Source organism: Euleptes europaea, chromosome 13 (genome assembly GCF_029931775.1).
Source record: "Euleptes europaea isolate rEulEur1 chromosome 13, rEulEur1.hap1, whole genome shotgun sequence".
NCBI lineage: Eukaryota > Metazoa > Chordata > Lepidosauria > Squamata > Sphaerodactylidae > Euleptes > Euleptes europaea.
In genome coordinates, this window is record NC_079324.1 from 55,942,960 (window position 1) to 55,961,534 (window position 18,575).

At 46.7% G+C, this 18,575-nt stretch overlaps 1 protein-coding gene across 1 annotated transcript in view; it reads right to left on the reverse strand.

The window, feature by feature from the left end:
• The window catches only part of MMP17 (matrix metallopeptidase 17), a 162,035-nt gene continuing 143,460 nt past the window's right edge, over positions 1-18,575 (reverse strand). Inside the window, exons 7-10 of the mRNA XM_056859321.1 lie at positions 14,836-14,918; positions 4,521-4,673; positions 2,175-2,432; positions 1-326 (exon numbers count right to left, since the gene is read on the reverse strand). Coding sequence (XP_056715299.1) covers positions 1-326; positions 2,175-2,432; positions 4,521-4,673; positions 14,836-14,918 — 820 coding nt within the window. The remainder of the gene's footprint in view (positions 327-2,174; positions 2,433-4,520; positions 4,674-14,835; positions 14,919-18,575) is intronic.

The following is an 18,575-nucleotide window of genomic DNA, read 5'->3' on the forward strand; positions in this document are numbered from 1 at the left end:
TCATAGCGGCCCGGCGGCCAAAGCTGCTGTCCGAAGGCTAGCAAAGATGAGGCCGGCGGAGAGTCCGAGCACTGAGCGTGACCAGAGCGGCTTGGAGGAGGACGAGGTACACGAGCACACCTCACTCTCGGAACGGCTCTCGTCGTGGTGTCCTTGCTTGGAGCGCACCCTGGTCCTGGTGCTCTCGGCCGGCTCGGGCGCGTCCGACTGCATGTCGCCGCACACCAACCAGTCTCTCGCAATGGATTGTGGGTATCCGGGCTCTGCCTCCAGGCTGCCGTCCAATACTTTCCAGTATTCTTTGCCTTTGAAGAAGTAGAGAGACCCTGCGTGGGGAAAGAAGAAGAAAAGGGGTTGATTTTTATATGCCGTCTTTCTCTACCACTTAAGGGAGACTCAAACCGGCTGACAATCACCTTCCCTTCCCCTCCCCATAACAGACACCCTGTGAGGCAGGTAGGGCTGAGAGAGCTGTGACTAGCGCTTAGATGAAGTGTGCTACAGTTTGTATAAGAATGCTTATTTCTTTTATTTCAGTTAGCATTTCTGTGATGTCTGCAGGGAGGGATGTTACCTAGTTAAAGAAAAACAGGTCAAACTAACCTTATGAGATCTAATCAAGACAAGCCCGTCATAATATATTTGTCTAGGAAGAAAACACAAGGGGACTAAAGACATAGCTTTGAGATCAGGAGCTTGTCTTGTTGAAGGCTCCGCCTTAGAAGAGACATTCCCCGTCTCTTGCATACAGGAGGGAATGCCTCTCCTTTCCCCAACAGACAGGAATGTCTTTTCTAAGGCTCCATCTTAGAAGATACATTTCTTGTCTCTTGCATACAGGAAGGAATGCTTCTCCTGTCTCCATCAGACAGGAATGTCTTTTCAAAGGCTCCACCTTATAAGAGGCATTCCCCATCTCTTGCATACAGGAGGGAATGCCTCTCCTTTCCCCAACAGACAGGAATATCTTTTCTAAGGCTCCATCTTAGAAGAGACATTCCTTGTCTCTTGCATACAGGAGGGAATGCTTCTTCTATCTCCATCAGACAGGAATGCCTCTTCTAAGGCTCCACCTTATAAGAGGCATTCCCTGTCTCTTGGATACATTAAGGAATGCCTCTCCTCTCTCCAACAGACAGGAAGGCCTATTCTAAGGCTCCATCTTAGAAGAGGCATTCCCCAGCTCTTGCATACAGGAGGGAATGCCTCTAATGTCTCCAACAAGTAAGAATGCCTCTTCTAAGATGGCTTTTGCCCCCTGTGGTATTTTGAAAAAAGAACTTATACTAAAATCCAACAGTGAATTTTCAACCTGCTGAACAATTACATTGGTGACCTGCTTTAAGGCAGCCTAAAGACTTTCGGATCAATTCACCCCGCCAGATTACACAGCCACAAGTTACAGCCCTATCTTCACCCACAAACAGCGATTCACTGTCATTTGTCTGGGAAACAACAGGAAAACGTTATCAGCCCTTTGACGTCAATTGCATTGTGGGAGGACCCGTGGGAGCAAGAGGAACAGACCCGCCGATGTGGGATGTTGGACTTCTGCGCTGGGACTTGTGGTGTGTTTCGTGGTTCTAACAAACAGCTGTGTGTGTATATATGTCTATGCAGAGGGAGGGAGATATGGATCAGGGCAGCGGCACTGAGAAAGAGGATCTTCCAGCTTGGGTAATTCATCCCATCCAAAATGTACCTCCCCCAGGTTGTTTTTAGCCTTGGTAGGGAAAATAAATGAGTTAAATTGTGGGACTCCCTACCCCAGGATGTGTTGATAGCTGCCAGCTTGGAAGGCTTTAAGAGGGGAGTGGACATGTTCATGGAGGAGAGGGCTATCCATGGCTAATAGCGAAAATGGATACTAGTCATGATGCATACCTATTCTCTCCAGGATCAGAGAAGCATGCCTATAATATGAGGTGCTGTGGAACACGGGAAGGATAGTGCTGCTGCCGTCATCTTGTTTGTGGGCTTCCTAGAGGCACCTGGTTGGCCACTGTGTGAACAGAGTGCTGGACTTGATGGGCCTTGATCTGATCCAGCATGGCCTTTCTTATGTTCTTAGGAGTGTTCCCCTGTCTCATGCCAGGGCAAAGCACCACTGTTAGCCGAACGGACCCACTGTTAGCCTTATACTTGACACCCCTGCTCTAAGCCTACCCACTCACCATCTGACCACCGCGTGGCGTCATCCAAGTTGCTGGGAATCCCCTTCCACAAGATGTCCTCCGAAGGGTAGCCAGGGTCCATGTGCCGCTCGCGGTCGTTGTAGCTCCAGTAGAGATTATCCTTAAAGAAATAAGCCTTGTCATTGTGGGCCCAGGAAAACGCGGCGTCGATGCCTCCCAGCGGCAAGCCAAAATCCGAGATTGGCCGAGGGTAGCCTTCCTCCACATTATTGTCTTTGAACACCCAGTATCTGTCTCCTGGGGAGAAGAAACAGGCAGGTGGGTAGCAACGTCATTTCTGCCGCGCAGCAGAGAGCCAGCTTCCCGCGCAGGCAAGGTTACCCCGCACCGCCAACTGCTGCAGCAGCCCTTCAAATGGAATCTGCCACACTCCGGGAGGGGAACGAGAAGAAATCATGAATTGCCGAGAAAGCTGTTTTAGTGTGCACATTCCAAACTCAAGTATAAAAGGTACAGAAAGAGGTAATCTGCTAAAGGACGCTTCATTTGCAACCGACCCAGATACCCTGGTGCTTTTCGACAGCGCAATATCACAGAATTCCCCTCTCGTTGGCTCAAAGAGATAGTGTGTGTTGGAGAGGATAGCATCTTGGCCTTGGCAGTGCAGTATGAAATCCTCACTTGCCAGGAAGTAACATTAGGCTAGTCATTCTATCTCATCTCAGCCTACCTCACAGGGTTGTAGAGAAGATGTTTGAAGACTGCCTGTGAGGGGGAGATCACCACCTCCCTAGGCTGCCAATCTCACTGCTGAACTACTCTCAATGTAAAAAAAAACCAACTCTTCACTAGCCAGGCCGTAATTTAAACCCATTATTGTGAGTCCTATCCTCTGCTGCCAACAAGAACAGCTCCCTGCCCTCTTAAGTTGTTTTCTGTTTCCCTAGAAGGTCGGACCAGAACCAACAGGTTGAAATTAAATCAAAAGAGTTTCCGTCTAGACATTAGGAAGAACTTCCTAACTGTTTGAGCAGTTCCTCAGTGGAAGAGGCTTCATCGGGAGGTGGTAAGCTCCCCTGGAGGTTTTTAAGCAGAGGCTAGATGGCCATCAGTCAGCAATGCTGCCTCTATGACCTTAGACAGATCATGAGAGGGAGGGCATCTTTGCCATCTTCTGGGCATGGAAAAGGGGTCACCTGGTGTGTGTGTGGGTGTGGGGGGAACGGTAGTTGTGAATTTCCTGCATTGTGCAGGGGGTTGGACTAGATGACCCTGGTGACCCTTTCCAACTCTATGATTCTATGATTCATGAGTCAACACTGGGGTAACAATGGGCCAGATCATTAGTGCATGTAGCTCAGTAGCTCAGGATTTTGGCCACCTATGAGGGCTAGCAAATGACTCTGGGAGCTCCACAAGGAGGATGTGATGGTGATGCCGTAAATCCCGCTGTTGGGATCCCTCATGGGACTGTTTCTCAAGCTTCCTTCCGCCCAGGAACGCTGTTGCATCAGCAAATGCTGAAAACGGGCGTCTTTGCTAGGTGAGCCAGCAGAGGGCAGCTTAGTCAACAAAACACTCAGCCTTTCTAACAAACTACTGGACATATTAACACCCGTCTAAAAGAAGACTAACACAACCTGCAAAATGTGTCTTGGGAAGGAAAGCAACGAGGGGAAGAAAATGCACATGCAAAAATCCTTATTGCACAAGATACATTATGCAGGAGGTGTCTGTCTGTCTGTCTGTCTTCTAGCTCGCCATCCCCGGCCACAGCTGGTTCAGGGCGGGTAACAACATGTAGTCTGTCTGTCTGTCTGTCTGTCTGTCTGTCTGTCTATCTTCTAGCTCGCCCTCCCCGGCCACAGCTGGTTCAGGGCGGGTAACAACATCTAAAACCATACCACAATTCATAATAACATCAATAAGCAATCAGTATAAAACCTAAAAAGGCTATCGTATTTTGGTCACGTCATGAGATGACAAGAGTCACTGGAAAAGACAGTCATGCTAGGAAAGGTTGAAGGCAGCAGGAAAAGAGGAAGACCCAACAAGAGATGGATTGACTCAATAAAGGAAGCCACGGCCCTCAGTTTGCAAGATCTGAGCAAGGCTGTCAAAGATAGGACATTTTGGAGGACTTTCAGTCATAGGGTCGCCATGAGTCGGAAGTGACTTGACGGCACTTAACACACACACACACATAAAACCCTATAGCATAAAATCATTAAAATCGTGCCTGGCCAGCGATCTATTTTGGGGGGATACACTGGATTGTGTTCCAGTGGTGAAATGCGTGAGGTGGTGGAGGGTGTTGCTGAATGGCAACAAATGAGCAAATACAGAGCTCTCGGGATACGACAATCATGGCGGACACTCTCTTACCTTTGAAGAACACAATCTTATGGTCGTGGGTCCTTTCGTAAACAGCATCCACACTATCCAGATTGAGAGGCAAGCCCCGCCAGAAACGATGGATCTGGGCTGGCTGGAGGGAGACCAAATGCTTGTTGCGGGTCAGTCTCCAGAAGTATTTTCCTGCACAGAGAAGTGCTGGTTAGGACAGCGGTGGGCAAGATTCAGGCTCGAATGGTCTACTGTGCTTGTTTGTCTGGGATCCGCCAGGTAGGGCTGATTGGAAAAAAACAACACCCCAGTTTCCCCTAAGGATGGAGCCACCCAGACCTGGATGGCCCAGGCTAGTCCAATCTCATCAGATCTCAGAGACTAAGCTGGGTCACACATGAACACATGAAGCTGCCTTATACCGAATCAGACCCTTGGTTCATCCAAGTCGGTATTGTCTACTCTGACCGGCAGCGACTCTCCAGGGTCTCAGGCAGGGGTCTTTCACATCACCTACTTGCATAGTCCCTTTAACTGGAGATGCCGGGGATTGAACCTGGGACCTTTTGCATGCCAAGCAGATGCTCTACCCCTGAGCCACAGCCCCTCCCAACCCGAGATCAGGAAAAACAATATCCTTGTAGTGGACAAATTTGTCCTTTTTTTTCCATTTGCAACTTTGAAACTGGCTTTCTGGGCTCAGCTAGGCACGTTTCCCCCTCTTTTCATTGATGTGAGAGGTGGCAAACATCAGGCAGGGCTAGGTGGAGGCTTTATCGAATCAGACACAAGCCTGCCAGTTCCAGGCTGTGTGCTGGAACTTGCAGGAGTTTAATAGCTGAGCCGTGACACAACCAGCACCCGCCTGATTAACATGTCCTCGTTGATTTAAGTTCATTGTGTCTTAAGCTTCTCACCTCTCCCCCATCCCTTTTCTTTGTCCTTTCCACGCTGGGAGCCAGCGTGGTGTAGTGGTTAAGAGTGGTGTTTTGGAGCGGTGGACTCTGATCTGGATAACCGGGTTTGATTCCCCACTCCTCCACACGAGCGGCGGAGGCTAATCTGGTGAACTGGGTTTGTTTCCCCACTCCTACACATGGAGCCAGCTGGGTGACCTTGGGCTAGTCACAGCTCTGTTAGAGCTCTCTCAACCCCACCTACCTCACAGGGTGTCTGTTGTGGGGAGGGGAAGGGAAAGTGATTGTAAGCAGGTTTGATTCTTCCTTAAGTGGTAGAGAAAGTCGGCATATAAAAACCGACTCCTCCTCCTCCTTCTTCTTCATCTTCTACTCCAGAGTATTTTGCGGGGGGGGGGCACAGAGAGTGCATTCTCTGGTGTTGGAGGAGCGTTTTAAGGATACCATGGACCGCCAGAAAGACATATAAATGGGTTCTAGATCAAATCAAACCTGAACTATCCCTACAAGCTAAAATGACCAAACTGAGGCTATCGTACTTTGGTCACATTGTAAGAAAACATTGGAAAAGACAATAGTGCTAGGAAAAGTGGAAGGCAGACGGAAAAGAGGAAGACCCAACATGAGATGGTTAAAAAAAGAAGCGTTGGTTTTTATATGCTGACTTTCTCTACCCTTCTTTATGCACAGCAGCAATCATAGGATGGGGGAGAAGTCCCAATTCAAGATTTGTATTTGAGATAGCTGGCTTCTTTTCTTCTGCATCTTTAACAGCTGGTGAGATTGTCTTTCTGCATTCTATGGAAATTGGTTCCTCGCCAGTAACGCAGGAGGCCAAATGTCCCGCCCTTCAACATCTGCAAGGCAGTTTGGCTTTCCCCTCTTTTTACTTATTTAAAATTATAATTATAAGGATTTATATCATACAGTGGTAATTATTCCCCACTTTGTGGATTTGCTCTATATGACACCAACGGACACATGAATAATACATGGGAGGGCATCCGGGGTGGCAGCGATTTCCTACTTCTTTGACGAACGGTTTTTCAAAAGGGAAAGGAGAAACCCGAGCTACCATTTCGGCGGCCTCTGCATATTTATGGGAAACATGTGCAATTAAATATGGTGATCCTTTGCATCCCTAACGATGCTTGCGCTAGGAAAGGGCAGGCGCCTAATGCTTCAGGAAGTAATCATCGTCGGGCTGCATCAGGGTTTCTTCCCTCGCAAAAGGTATTATATGTCCAAAGTTCAAAGCAATCCAAAACTCGTTCAACTTAATAGGAGGAAATGTGTGTGGTGTGCTGTGTTTCGGAGTTGTTTTCTTTCTCGAGGATGGGTTAAGGCAACCCCTGGTAAATAAGTCTAACAGCAATATGCCATAGCATTTTGCTTTTCACGCAGAGTTGGGTGGGGCCATGGCTGGGTTGTAGAGCGACCGCTTGGCATGCAAAAGGTCCCAGGTTCAATCCCCCGCACCTCGAGCTAAAACAGATCAGGGAAGTCTCATCTGAGACCCTGGAGAGCCGTGGCCAGAGTAGACAGGAGATGCCAGAGATTGAACCTGGGACCTTCTGCATGCCAAGCAGAGGCTCTACCACTGAACCACGGCCCCTCCCCAGTGGTTTGATCCAGCAGGGCTCTTCTGATGTTCTTAAATGCCCCATTTTTTGGCCATTTCATCTTGATTATAGCCAAGAACAGCCCCTTGAATCTTCCTATAAAGAATGTACTTCTGTCCCCTCTTTCTACTGTACCCTGAAAGGTCCCAGGTTTCATCCCTGGAATTTCCATTTAGAGGACCTTGAGTAGACTAAAATCTGCCTAAAATCCTGGACAGCTGCTGCCACTATTGAGCTAGATGGAATGACCCAGAGTCCTTATAAACATTCTTCACAACGGATAAGCAGGGGTTCCGCTAAAAATAAGAGGGGGAAAGTAAGTCAAGTGCTGATATTCTTACAAAGGTGTCACAACGAGTCCCATGATAATAATGTATGTGAAGTGAACCCTGAAAGGTCCCTTAAATGTCAAGTAACCCTGTGGTATAGTGGTCAGAACGTCAGACTAGGATCTGGGAGACCCAGGTTCAAATCCCTACTCGGCCATGGAAGCTTGGGTGACCTTGGGCTAGTCCCACTCTCTCAGTCTAACCTGATTCACAGGGTTAGAACATAAGAACATAAGAAAGGCTCAGCTGGATCAGACCAAGGCCCATCAAGTCCAGCAGTCTGTTCACACAGTGGCCAACCAGGTGCCTCCAGGAAGCCACAAACAGGACGAGTGCAGCAGCACCATCCTGCCTGAGTTCCACCGCACCCAAAATAATAGTTATGCTCCTCTGATACCAGAGAGAATTGGTATGCAGCATGACTAGTATCCATTCTAACTAATGGCCATGAATACCCCTCTCCTCCATGAATATGTCCACTCCCCTCTTAAAGCCCTCCAGCTGGCAGCCATCACCACATCCTGGGGCAGGGTTGTTGTGAGGATGAAATGGAGAAAAGGAAAATGATATAAGCCGCTTTTGGTCACCATCGTGGGGAAAGTGGGGCGTAAGTGAAGTCGCTACATAAAATACTAAAGTACAGGCTGTCAACATATGTCAAAGTTATGCCTAGTCTGCAGTTTGCTAAACAGATCATACTGATCAGAGTGACAGCTAGGTCATGTGATGATGCTGGTCTGATCCAGTTTGTACAGCCAGGAATGGGGATTTCCAGAATGACTCATCTCAGGTGAACTGTGATTGGTCATGAATGTGTATATAAGTCTGTATAGTGAATGTAAGTTACCTATTGCCTGAAATATATATGCTGGCGGAGCATGCTGATGCTCAGAGCTGTGAATGTTAACAGCCAAAGGACTCTGTGTAGATATTGTAAATAAACTGTACATAGCAGAACTGCGTGGTGTGAAGTTGCTACCAGGTAAACTCCTGAAGTCCAGACAAGCTGTGCGCGACAGGGTTATGGGCCCAGATAGACTGCGCTGAGAGCTGGAGGTTCTATTGGAGTTGGTGAGCTGCTGCCGTGAGTTGCTGCTGTGAGCAGTTTGGATGTCTACAGAGGCCAGCGACGCTGAGGACCTTGATGTACAGTCTGAAGACGGTTCAGTTGTTTCTGACAAGGAGTCGGAGGAGGAACCAGGGGAAGATAATCAGCTACTGCCGGTGAGAGAAGATATCGTGGCGCAAGCTGTTTCTGCTATGCTGGTTGATAAACTGACTGCAGATAACTATGCCGTGTGGTCTCTGCGAATGGAGCATTATCTTAAGCGTGAGTCATTGTGGACGTATGTGGATTCTCCCCCACAAGCTCCCACACCTGAGGAAAGTTTAAAAGACCAGAAGGCATTGGCCACGTTGATATTAAGTGTTGCTGATGACCAGTTGGTGCATGTGGCGGGACAGGGGTCAGCTAAAGATGCCTGGAATAGCCTCAAGGCTGTATATGTGCAAGACACAGCTGGATCTCTTATTTCCCTGATGAGAAGGATTTATAGAAAGACTATGGAGCCAAATGAGAGTGTTAGAGCTCATTTGAACACCTTAGCCATGTATTTTCAACTGCTGGCTCAGAGGGGAAAGCAGATTTCTGACCAGAACCAGGTGTTTATAGTTTTAAGTTCCCTGACGGAGCATTTCGACCCACTTATCTCAGCCCTTGAATCTGTGGATGCAGCAAAGTTGACCTTGCAGTATATCTCAGGCAGATTGCTAGAGGAAGATGCGCGACATATGCAACGGGAGTTGGCAGCCGGCCAGACCGGGAGCTGTGCCAAGCAAGAGATAAGGAAGGATACAAGCCTCAGCTGTGAAGCAAGTAAGCCTATACCTATGGTGTTACGTGAAAAGAGATGTTTCAGATGTGGGAAAGAGGGACACATTCAAAGATTTTGCCCTGCTGCAAGGAAATACAAAGAAGGAAAAAGGACTCAATTTGTGACCAAACAGCAAGCTACGCTGGTGAGAGCAAGTCCAGACTCCCTGAATGACTCTTGGATAATTGACTCAGGAGCTTCACAAATATTTGTGAGGGAGGAAAGACTATTAATGAACTCACATCAATCGGCGTTAGGTCATGTAAGTTTAGCAGATGGACGTTCTGCAACTGTTTCCTGTGAAGGAAGTGTAATGTTTGGAAGTTTAAACCATACATTCAATGATGTGCTTTGTATACCATCTCTTGAAAGAAACTTATTAAGTATAAGTGCACTAGATTCTGCTGGATTCAGTGTGACTTTCAGAAATAAGTGCTGTAATATTCTCAAAGGTGATAAAGTTATGGCAGTGGGGAATTTGAAAGATAATGTGTATGTGCTAGAGAACATGGCAGGTAAAGCACAAACAGTGTTAAATAAAAACCCACACCATAAATGTATACATTTGCTACATAGAAAACTTGGCCATGTGGGTTGGGGTACCTTGAATAAAACTCTTGCCATGCTGGGCAAAGAGAAGGTTGAAAGGTGCAAAACATATCTGGATTGTGATGTGTGCAAGCAAAGTAAGTCTAAAGCACACCCAGTTGCACCAAGGAGTGACAGAGTAACAAAAACCCCTCTATATCTTATACATAGTGATCTGGTAGGCCCTTTCCCAGACAGTATATCTAAAAGAAAATATCTTCTTCTTTTGATAGATGATGCCACAAGGTTCACATGGGTGTATCCCATAGCAAAGAAGTCAGAGGTGTGTGATACTATAAAGATGTGGGCTAACAATGTGCAAAGGCAATTGGGGCATAAAATTTGTAAGTTCCAAAGTGATTTTGGGGGCGAGTACATGTCTGGTGAAATGGCTCATTGGTTTAAGACTCAAGGTATTGAACACAGAATTGCTAATGTATCCATGAGTCAAGAAAATGGTGTTGCAGAGAGAAAGGCAGGAGTACTGCAAACAATGATAAAATCAATGCTACTTGATGCTGGATTGCCAAAAATGTTCTGGGCAGAAGCGGCAAAAAATGCTTCTTATATTTCAAATAGAATTTGGACAAGTGCCACAAATAATATTCCATACAAGGCTTTGTATGGGAAAGATCCCAGTTTGGATCATATCAGGATATTTGGCAGTAAAGCATGGGTAAATATACCACTGAAACAACGGAGGAACGGTGGTGAAAGAGCAAAAAAGTTGACACTCCTGGGGTATCAGACAGGAATGAAATCTTACCGTTTTGTAAATAACCAGAATACATTAAGTTTCAGTCGTTCAGCTTCATTCTGTGAGGATGCTAATTGGCCTAAAATACATGCAAACCAATTACCATCCACAGTACTGTTACCTATGAATAATGATTCTGATAACATGCCAGAGGTGAAACAGGAGGTGCAGTCACCAATACATGCAGACTCTGAGAGTGTGCAAAGTGCAGATCAGAGAGAAGTGCCAAGAGTGTCCTCTAGATCTACAAAAGGTATTCCACCTCAAAGGTATGGTGTAACTGCTAACCATGTGTTTGTGAAAGTTCCAACTGATTACAATGAAGTGTTAAGTTTAGCCTCAGAAGAGAAAAATGCCTGGCTGCAAGCCATGGAGGCGGAATATAACTCATTGGTGTCAAATGAAGTATTTTCCTTATCTGAATTGCCGGCAGATAAGAAAACTCTGAGTTGCCGTTGGTTGTACAGACTCAAAACCTTGCCAAATGGAAATGTTAAATATAAGGCAAGATTAGTTGCGAGGGGATTTACGCAGGTGGTTGGACAAGATTATTATGAATCATTTGCTCCCACAATTCGCATGGAAACAATAAGAGTTGCATTAACTAAGGCTGGAGCAGAAGGAATGCTAGTTGATCATTTTGATTTTGATACTGCATATCTGAACGCACCTATTGAGGAAGAGTTATATCTTGATCAAATACCAGGGTTCAAATGTCAAAATGCCAAAACAGTGTTAAAATTGCACAAGGCATTATATGGCTTAAAGCAATCAGGACATGCATGGAATATGTGTATAAAAAATGCTTTAACCAAAAAAGGGTTTAAGCAGAGTGTGTCTGATCCATGTCTGTATCAAGCAGAAATATGTAAACAAACCTGTTATTTATTACTTTTTGTGGATGATGTATGTCTAATGTACCACAACAAGGAACAGTTGAAATGGTTTATGCAGACCATACAAGAAATGTTTAAAATGAAACATCTAGGCCCAATTAAGAATTACCTAGGGGTGCAAGTCTCCAGAAATGAGAATGGTTGGTTTGAACTAAGCCAGGAGACTAAAATAAGTGAATTGCTGGAGAAGTATAACATGAGTGAGGCGCATGAGGTTACAACACCTATGACAACAAGTTACAATAGGGAACCGGATGATAAAGTGTTTGAACAGAAAGGATTGTATCAATCACTAGTGGGATCTCTACTGTACATAGGATGTTGGACCAGGCCTGATATATGTGTTGCTGTTCACTGGTTATGCAGAAAACATGCCTGTCCATACCAGAAGGATTGGGTGGCGGCAAAGAGAGTTCTAAGATATTTAAAGGGAACTATAGCCAACAAATTAGTGCTGAAAGCAGATCAAAAACCAGCATTAATGGCTTACAGTGATGCCAGTTGGAGTGAACATAATGATGGCAAGTCCACAACAGGATTTACATTGTATGTTTTAGGATCCCTAGTACAGTGGAAAACAATAAAACAAACCCACGTTTCCACTAGTACATGTGAGGCAGAATACTCAGCTTTAAGTGATTGCCTAGTACAATCAGAATGGTGCATTCAATTACTGTCTGACTTGAAGATAGAATGTATGATACCAATAACTATAATGTGTGACAATACTGCAGCGCAACAATTAGCAAATGACCAGGGAGTGCGCACTAGGAGTAAGCACATTAATATACGGTATCAAAATGTACGGGAAGCTGTGAATAGAGGAATAATAAGTCTGAAATATTGTACCTCTGAAAATAATGTAGCAGACATATTTACTAAGTGTTTGAATACTGAAAGATTTCATTACTTAAAGAAATGGCTGTGTTTAACAAACGTTTGACTAGGGAGGCGTGTCAACATATGTCAAAGTTATGCCTAGTCTGCAGTTTGCTAAACAGATCATACTGATCAGAGTGACAGCTAGGTCATGTGATGATGCTGGTCTGATCCAGTTTGTACAGCCAGGAATGGGGATTTCCAGAATGACTCATCTCAGGTGAACTGTGATTGGTCATGAATGTGTATATAAGTCTGTATAGTGAATGTAAGTTACCTATTGCCTGAAATATATATGCTGGCGGAGCATGCTGATGCTCAGAGCTGTGAATGTTAACAGCCAAAGGACTCTGTGTAGATATTGTAAATAAACTGTACATAGCAGAACTGCGTGGTGTGAAGTTGCTACCAGGTAAACTCCTGAAGTCCAGACAAGCTGTGCGCGACACAGGCAAGTACTGGTTTTGGACATTTTTGGGAGGAGAAAAAAAAAACCATTCTCATAGGAGACCAAACAGAGACGAGACGGTGCTTGGATGAAGAAGTAGCAGAAGGGTTCTTCAGGGCCGTAGTTTTGTTCCTGGAGAAGTACCGCCAGCAGATGGTTGGGAAGTGCGAAGACAGATGGGCCATATAATTAAGGTGCAAACTTGTGACATTTGGAATGAGAGGACATACACAGATTGTCACCTTGGGGGGAAAAATCCAGAGCTTTCAAAAAGGAGCAGGCTGACAGCCAAGAATTGTGTGGCTGAAGGACTTAAGGGACCACCGGAGGGATTACTACAGGGCCACACAAAGCAATCAACACCTAAATGGAAGCAATAAACTACAGGTAGTCACATTTTGATAACATAACTTTAAAAGTCCCCAACGGTGGAGAGCTTGTCAATTATCTCAGAGCTTTTGCATTCACTGGAACAAGGGAAGGTGGGGCAGTTTTGCTTCTTAGGAACACTTCAGGGATACCACTGAAAATGGCATCCTCATCTCAAATCCTTCCCTTCTTCCCCATCATGTGTAGCTTCACATACCCAGTGCTTGTCATGACATTGCTCTCCCCGTGCATGTTGAGAGGAGGCATAACGTGATGCTATCAAAACATGTTGTTTCATGTTACGAAGGATGGGTCACAGGGAATGCCATTTTCAGCAGCATCCCCATGTCACCTGTTCATAATATAATAGCAGCTGTGCTAGGTCAGACCAAGGGTCCATCCAGTGCAGCTTCCTGTTTCTCACCATGGACAACTAGAAGAAGAGAAGAACGTGCCGTCAAGTTGCTGCCGACTCATGGTGATCCCTTCCACAGAGTGTTCCAGGCAGGACAGGAGTGGAAATGGTTTGCCATTGCCTCCCTCTGAATAGCAACCCCTGTCTTCCTTTGCAGTTTCCATCCCAGTACTACCCATAACTAACTGTGCTTAGCTTCCAAGACCTAATGAGCTGGGGCCAAACTGGGCTAATCAGGGTGCTAAGGAAACCTTCCATGTCCCCAGATGTCCTACAGGCTGGGGATAAAGGTATCTCCCTGATATGATCAGGGTTTTGGAGACCAAGCCCAATGAAGAAAGGCTGAGGGACTTGGGAATGTTCAGTCTGGAGAAGAGGAGAAGAAGAAGAGTTGGTTTTTATATGCCGACTTTCTCTACCACTTAAGGAAGAATTGAACTGGCTAACAATCACCTTCCCCTCCCACAACAGACACCCTGTGAGGTAGGTGGGGCTGAGAGAGCTCTAAGAGAGCTGTGACTAGCCTAAGGTAAGGGGGCAGCAGTGGGCGCTAGAGGTGGGCCCCTTCAATTGTGCTGTTCACTAATTTACAATAGATCAGGCTATGACACCATGCTGGCAAACTTGGTGGAAACTCAGAATTTTTGGTTCTTGTGGGCTATCCGGGCTGTGTGACCGTGGTCTTGGTATTTTCTTTCCTGACGTTTCGCCAGCAGCTGTGGCAGGCATCTTCAGAGGAGTGACACTGAAGGACAGTGTCTCTCAGTGTCAAGTGTGTAGGAAGAGTAATATATAGTCAGAAGGGGGTTGGGTTTGAGCTGAGTCATTGTCCTGCATTGTCCTATCAGAATTTTGTTCCCAGATTTTGAAAAGCTGGTACCACTGGATCAAGTCCATCAGTTTTGTTGAATAAATTTCAACTAAAAAGTTTCCTTTGGATTTGAACAGATTTTCCAATTAATTGTTACTGTTTTGAAATTGTATTGTTATTGCCTTCTTTAGTGTGTCATGCAAACCCCTGCTTTGAACAATGCTTTTTATAGGATAGGATAGGATAGGATAGGATAGGGGGCACTGGGATTGAGTTTGTGGAACCGAGGGACGGTGGCCTGAAAAGTTTGGGAATCACTGGCCTAGAGCATCCCTGACAAGTGCTTGTCCAGCCTCCGCTTAAAGACTGCTAGTGAGGGGGAGCTCACCGCCTCCCAGCATTCAAAGCACCCAAACGAGGACAGAAAGAAAGAAGATGAACACGCTCACCTTTGAAAAAGAAAGCCTCTCCTCTGATTTGAGCCACTGCGTCAAAATGCGTGCTGCACCGGTTGGGCACGTCTCTCCGGAGCCTGGCGGAAAGAGAATCACATTGCGTTGCTCGGTGGCGACCGATGCCGCCGGCTCTGCCCAGTGAGGCAGAATTCCCCCAAACCTCCCAGGTACCAAACACTGCAACCGGGACAAAAAGGTAGAGGAAGCAGCAGCCAGGCATTCTTCCATCATGCCTGGATGCAACTGGGTGCCCTTGCTCTTCCAGCTGTTAGCAATGGGGCTTCCCCACCCCAATAGGTATAGAGTGCTGGCTGCAACTAACAGAATCAGTCTAATGGAACGCTGACCTGAAAATCACTGCATTAGAGGGAGGCATTCCCACAAAGCACTCATGTTACCAGTAGGCACAGCAGATGAACACATGAACACTGCCTTATACTGAATCAGACACTTGGTCCATCAAAGTCAGTATTGTCTACTCAGCTCTCCAGGGTCTCAGGCTGAGGTCTTTCACATCACCTACTTGCTTAGTCCCTTTAACTGGAGATGCCAAGGATTGAACCTGGGACCTTCTGCATGCCAAGCAGATGCTCTACCACTGAGCCACAGGCCTTCCCCGAACTGTATGAACACGTCAAGCTGCCTTATACTGAATCAGGCCCTTGGTCCATCGAAGTCAGTATTGTCTACTCAGACAGGCAGCGGCTCTCCAGGGTCTCAAGCAGAAGTCTTTCACATCACCCCCTTGCCTAGTCCGTTTAACTGGAGATGCCGGGGACTGAACCTGGGACCTTCTGCATGCCGAGCAGATGCTCTGCCACTGAAGAACTGCACACCCAACATTTCTCTTTAAATCCCACCCTTCCTTCCAGATAAATCTGCAGGGTAACTTGAGGCAAATCTAAAAAAATCATCTAAAATACAGCAATCCAGAAAGAAAAAGCCGAAACCACAGAGCAAGCGGGAAGGGAAAATAAAATACAGACTTCCAATAAGCAAAGTAGGGTTGTCAGCTTTCAGGTGGGGCCTGGAGATCTCCCGAAGTGACAACTGATCTCCAGATGACAGAGATCAATTCCCCTGGAAAAAATGGCTGCGTTGGAGGGTGGACTCTGTGGCATGAGACCATGCTGAGGTGACTCACCTCCCCAAGCCCCGCGCTCCCTAGGGCCCACCCCCAAATCTCCTGGAATTTCCCATCCTGAAGTTGGCAGACACTAGTCCGACACTCTTAACCACGACCCCACAAAGCAGCCATTTCCAACTGGATGAAAACGCAGGAGCAGCGAGATCACCCCTTTCCTCAGCCCTGCCACCACAATCCATATTATTCCCCCCCACCTCTCCATAGGGCTAGAATGATTAGGGGACTAGAGTAACTTTCCTATGAGGAGCGGATAAACCACTTAGCGGATAAACCACTGTCTAGCTTGGAAAGAAGGTGGCTGAGGGGAGACATGATAGAGGTCTATGAAATTATGCATGGTTTGGAGAGAGTGGACAGGGAGAAACTTTTCTCCCTCTCTCATAATACCAGAATGCGGGTTCATCTGCTGAAGCTGGAGGGTGAGAGATTCAAAACTGATATCCATGGCTACTAGTTAAAATGGATACTAGTCATGATGCATATCTATTCTCTCCAGGATCAGAGGAGCATGCCTAGTATATTAGATGCTGGGAAACACAGGCAGGATGGTGCTGCTGCAGTCGTCTTGTTTGTGGGCTTCCTAGAGGCCCCTGGTTGGCCACTGTGTGAACAGACCGCTGGACTTGATGGACCTTGGTCTGATCCAGCAGGGCTTTTCTTATGTTCTTATGTCAGAAGTTGCAGGTGCGGAACGCCATCCCCATGTGGATTTCGGCTTTTACAACTACGCGTAAACGTTTGCTTTTGAAAACGCTTGAGAAAACCGCCGGCCTCCAGAGAAGCTGCAGAAAACGGAGAGTGAGAGATTGTGCGATTGCCGGAGAGAAAAAAGCGGGCGCATTGAAAAATTAATGGGGCCCGAGTTTGCCTGAGGGTGTCAGAGAAGGAGCGTTCCCGCCCCCCCCCCCCCCCGCTGCAGCCACGAAGCAAGGAGACTTTAGGGCAAAGAGAGGACGCTAAACGTCTTTGATGTCCCTTCAAGGACAAATCTCCGGCAAACCAGCTTGAGGGCAACTTTGCTTCTTCATTATTGCAAGCACGGACCTTTCCTCTGGAAGCAGTAGCTAGGAACCAAGAGGTGATGGGGTGGCAGCAAAGTATAATTCCTGCTCTCTTCCAGACCAGTGCCGAGAGAAGGAATGGGCCCTGCTGAATACAGTAACTAGCCATCTGAAGAGCCCTGCTGGATAGGACCAAAGGCCCATCCCATCCATAAGAACATAAGAAAGGCCATGCTGGATCAGACTAAGGCCCATCAAGTCCAGTAGTCTCCTCAAACAGCGGCCAACCAGGTGCCTCTAGGAAGCCCACAAATAAGACGACTGCAGCAGCATTGCCCTGCCTGCATTCCACAGCACCTAATATAATAGGCATGCTCCTCTGATCCTGGAGAGAATAGGTATGCATCCTGACTAGTATCCATTTTGACTAGTAACCATGAAAACCCCTCTCCTCCATGAACATGTCCACTCCCCTCTTAAAGCCTTCCAAGTTGGCAGCCATCACCACATCCTGGGGCAGGGAGTTCCACAATTTCACTATGCATTGTGTGAAGAAATGCTTCCTTTTATCCATTTTGAATCTCTCACCCTCCAGCTTCAGCAGATGACCTCGCGTTCTAGTATTATGAGAGAAGAAGAAAAGCTTCGCCCTGTCCACTCTCTCCATACCATGGATATTTTAAAGACCTCTATCATGTCTCTCCTTAACCGCCTTCTTTCCAAGCTAAACAGCCCTAAGCATTTTAGACCCTCTTCGTAGGGCAGTGGCTCCAGTCCCCTGATCATTTGGGTTGCTCTTTTCTGCACCTTCTCAAGCTCTGCAATATCCTTCTTTAGGTGTGGTGACCAGCATCCTGCTAGCCACAATGACCAACCAGATTCCTTCAGGATGTCCTCAAGGAGGGCATGACGGCACCAGCTGATCCTTGCTGTTACCCCCCCCCCCCAAAAAAAAACTGGCAGTCAGAGTTACTCTGCTTCTAAATCCCCATGAATCTAATTAATTCGTGGGCTTGGAGGGTTTCAATTGCTGGACCGAACTGGACTCAGATCCTTGCTCAGCCAAGAACGTTTTAGGGCGACTCGTGAGCACGTGACTTTCTTTTAACCTTAGTTCCCCTGTTGTTCCATTGGGGATTTTCCCAGTGCTGACCAAATGACAGCGCATCAAATTCAAATCCAGTCAGCCCCATTTGCACTGCCCGTTCTTTTGAAACTGACATTGGGAGCAAGGACTTCAGATGGTTCGGCCCATGCCCGCTTTGCTCCGAGTAGAAAGGCATAAAAAATGCCGTCAAATTAAAACGTTCCGCCAGTTCAGAACGCAGCAGCCATCTGGTTTTTTAGCTTCAGCTGCTGAAACCACACAGACACGCTATACGCCTCTTTCATCAAAAGAACTAGAACACGAACATTCATCCAGCATTCAAACTGTGGATTCTGCAGGCCTCACACTATGGCCATTTATGCAGGGTCAATTCTGATGCTCGCTCAAAGCTCTTTTTTAAAATGCGACCTTTTAAAATGCCTGTTCACAGTCCCGATGCAAAAGGAGAAATTCCATCCTCCCACTTGCCTGCTCCTTC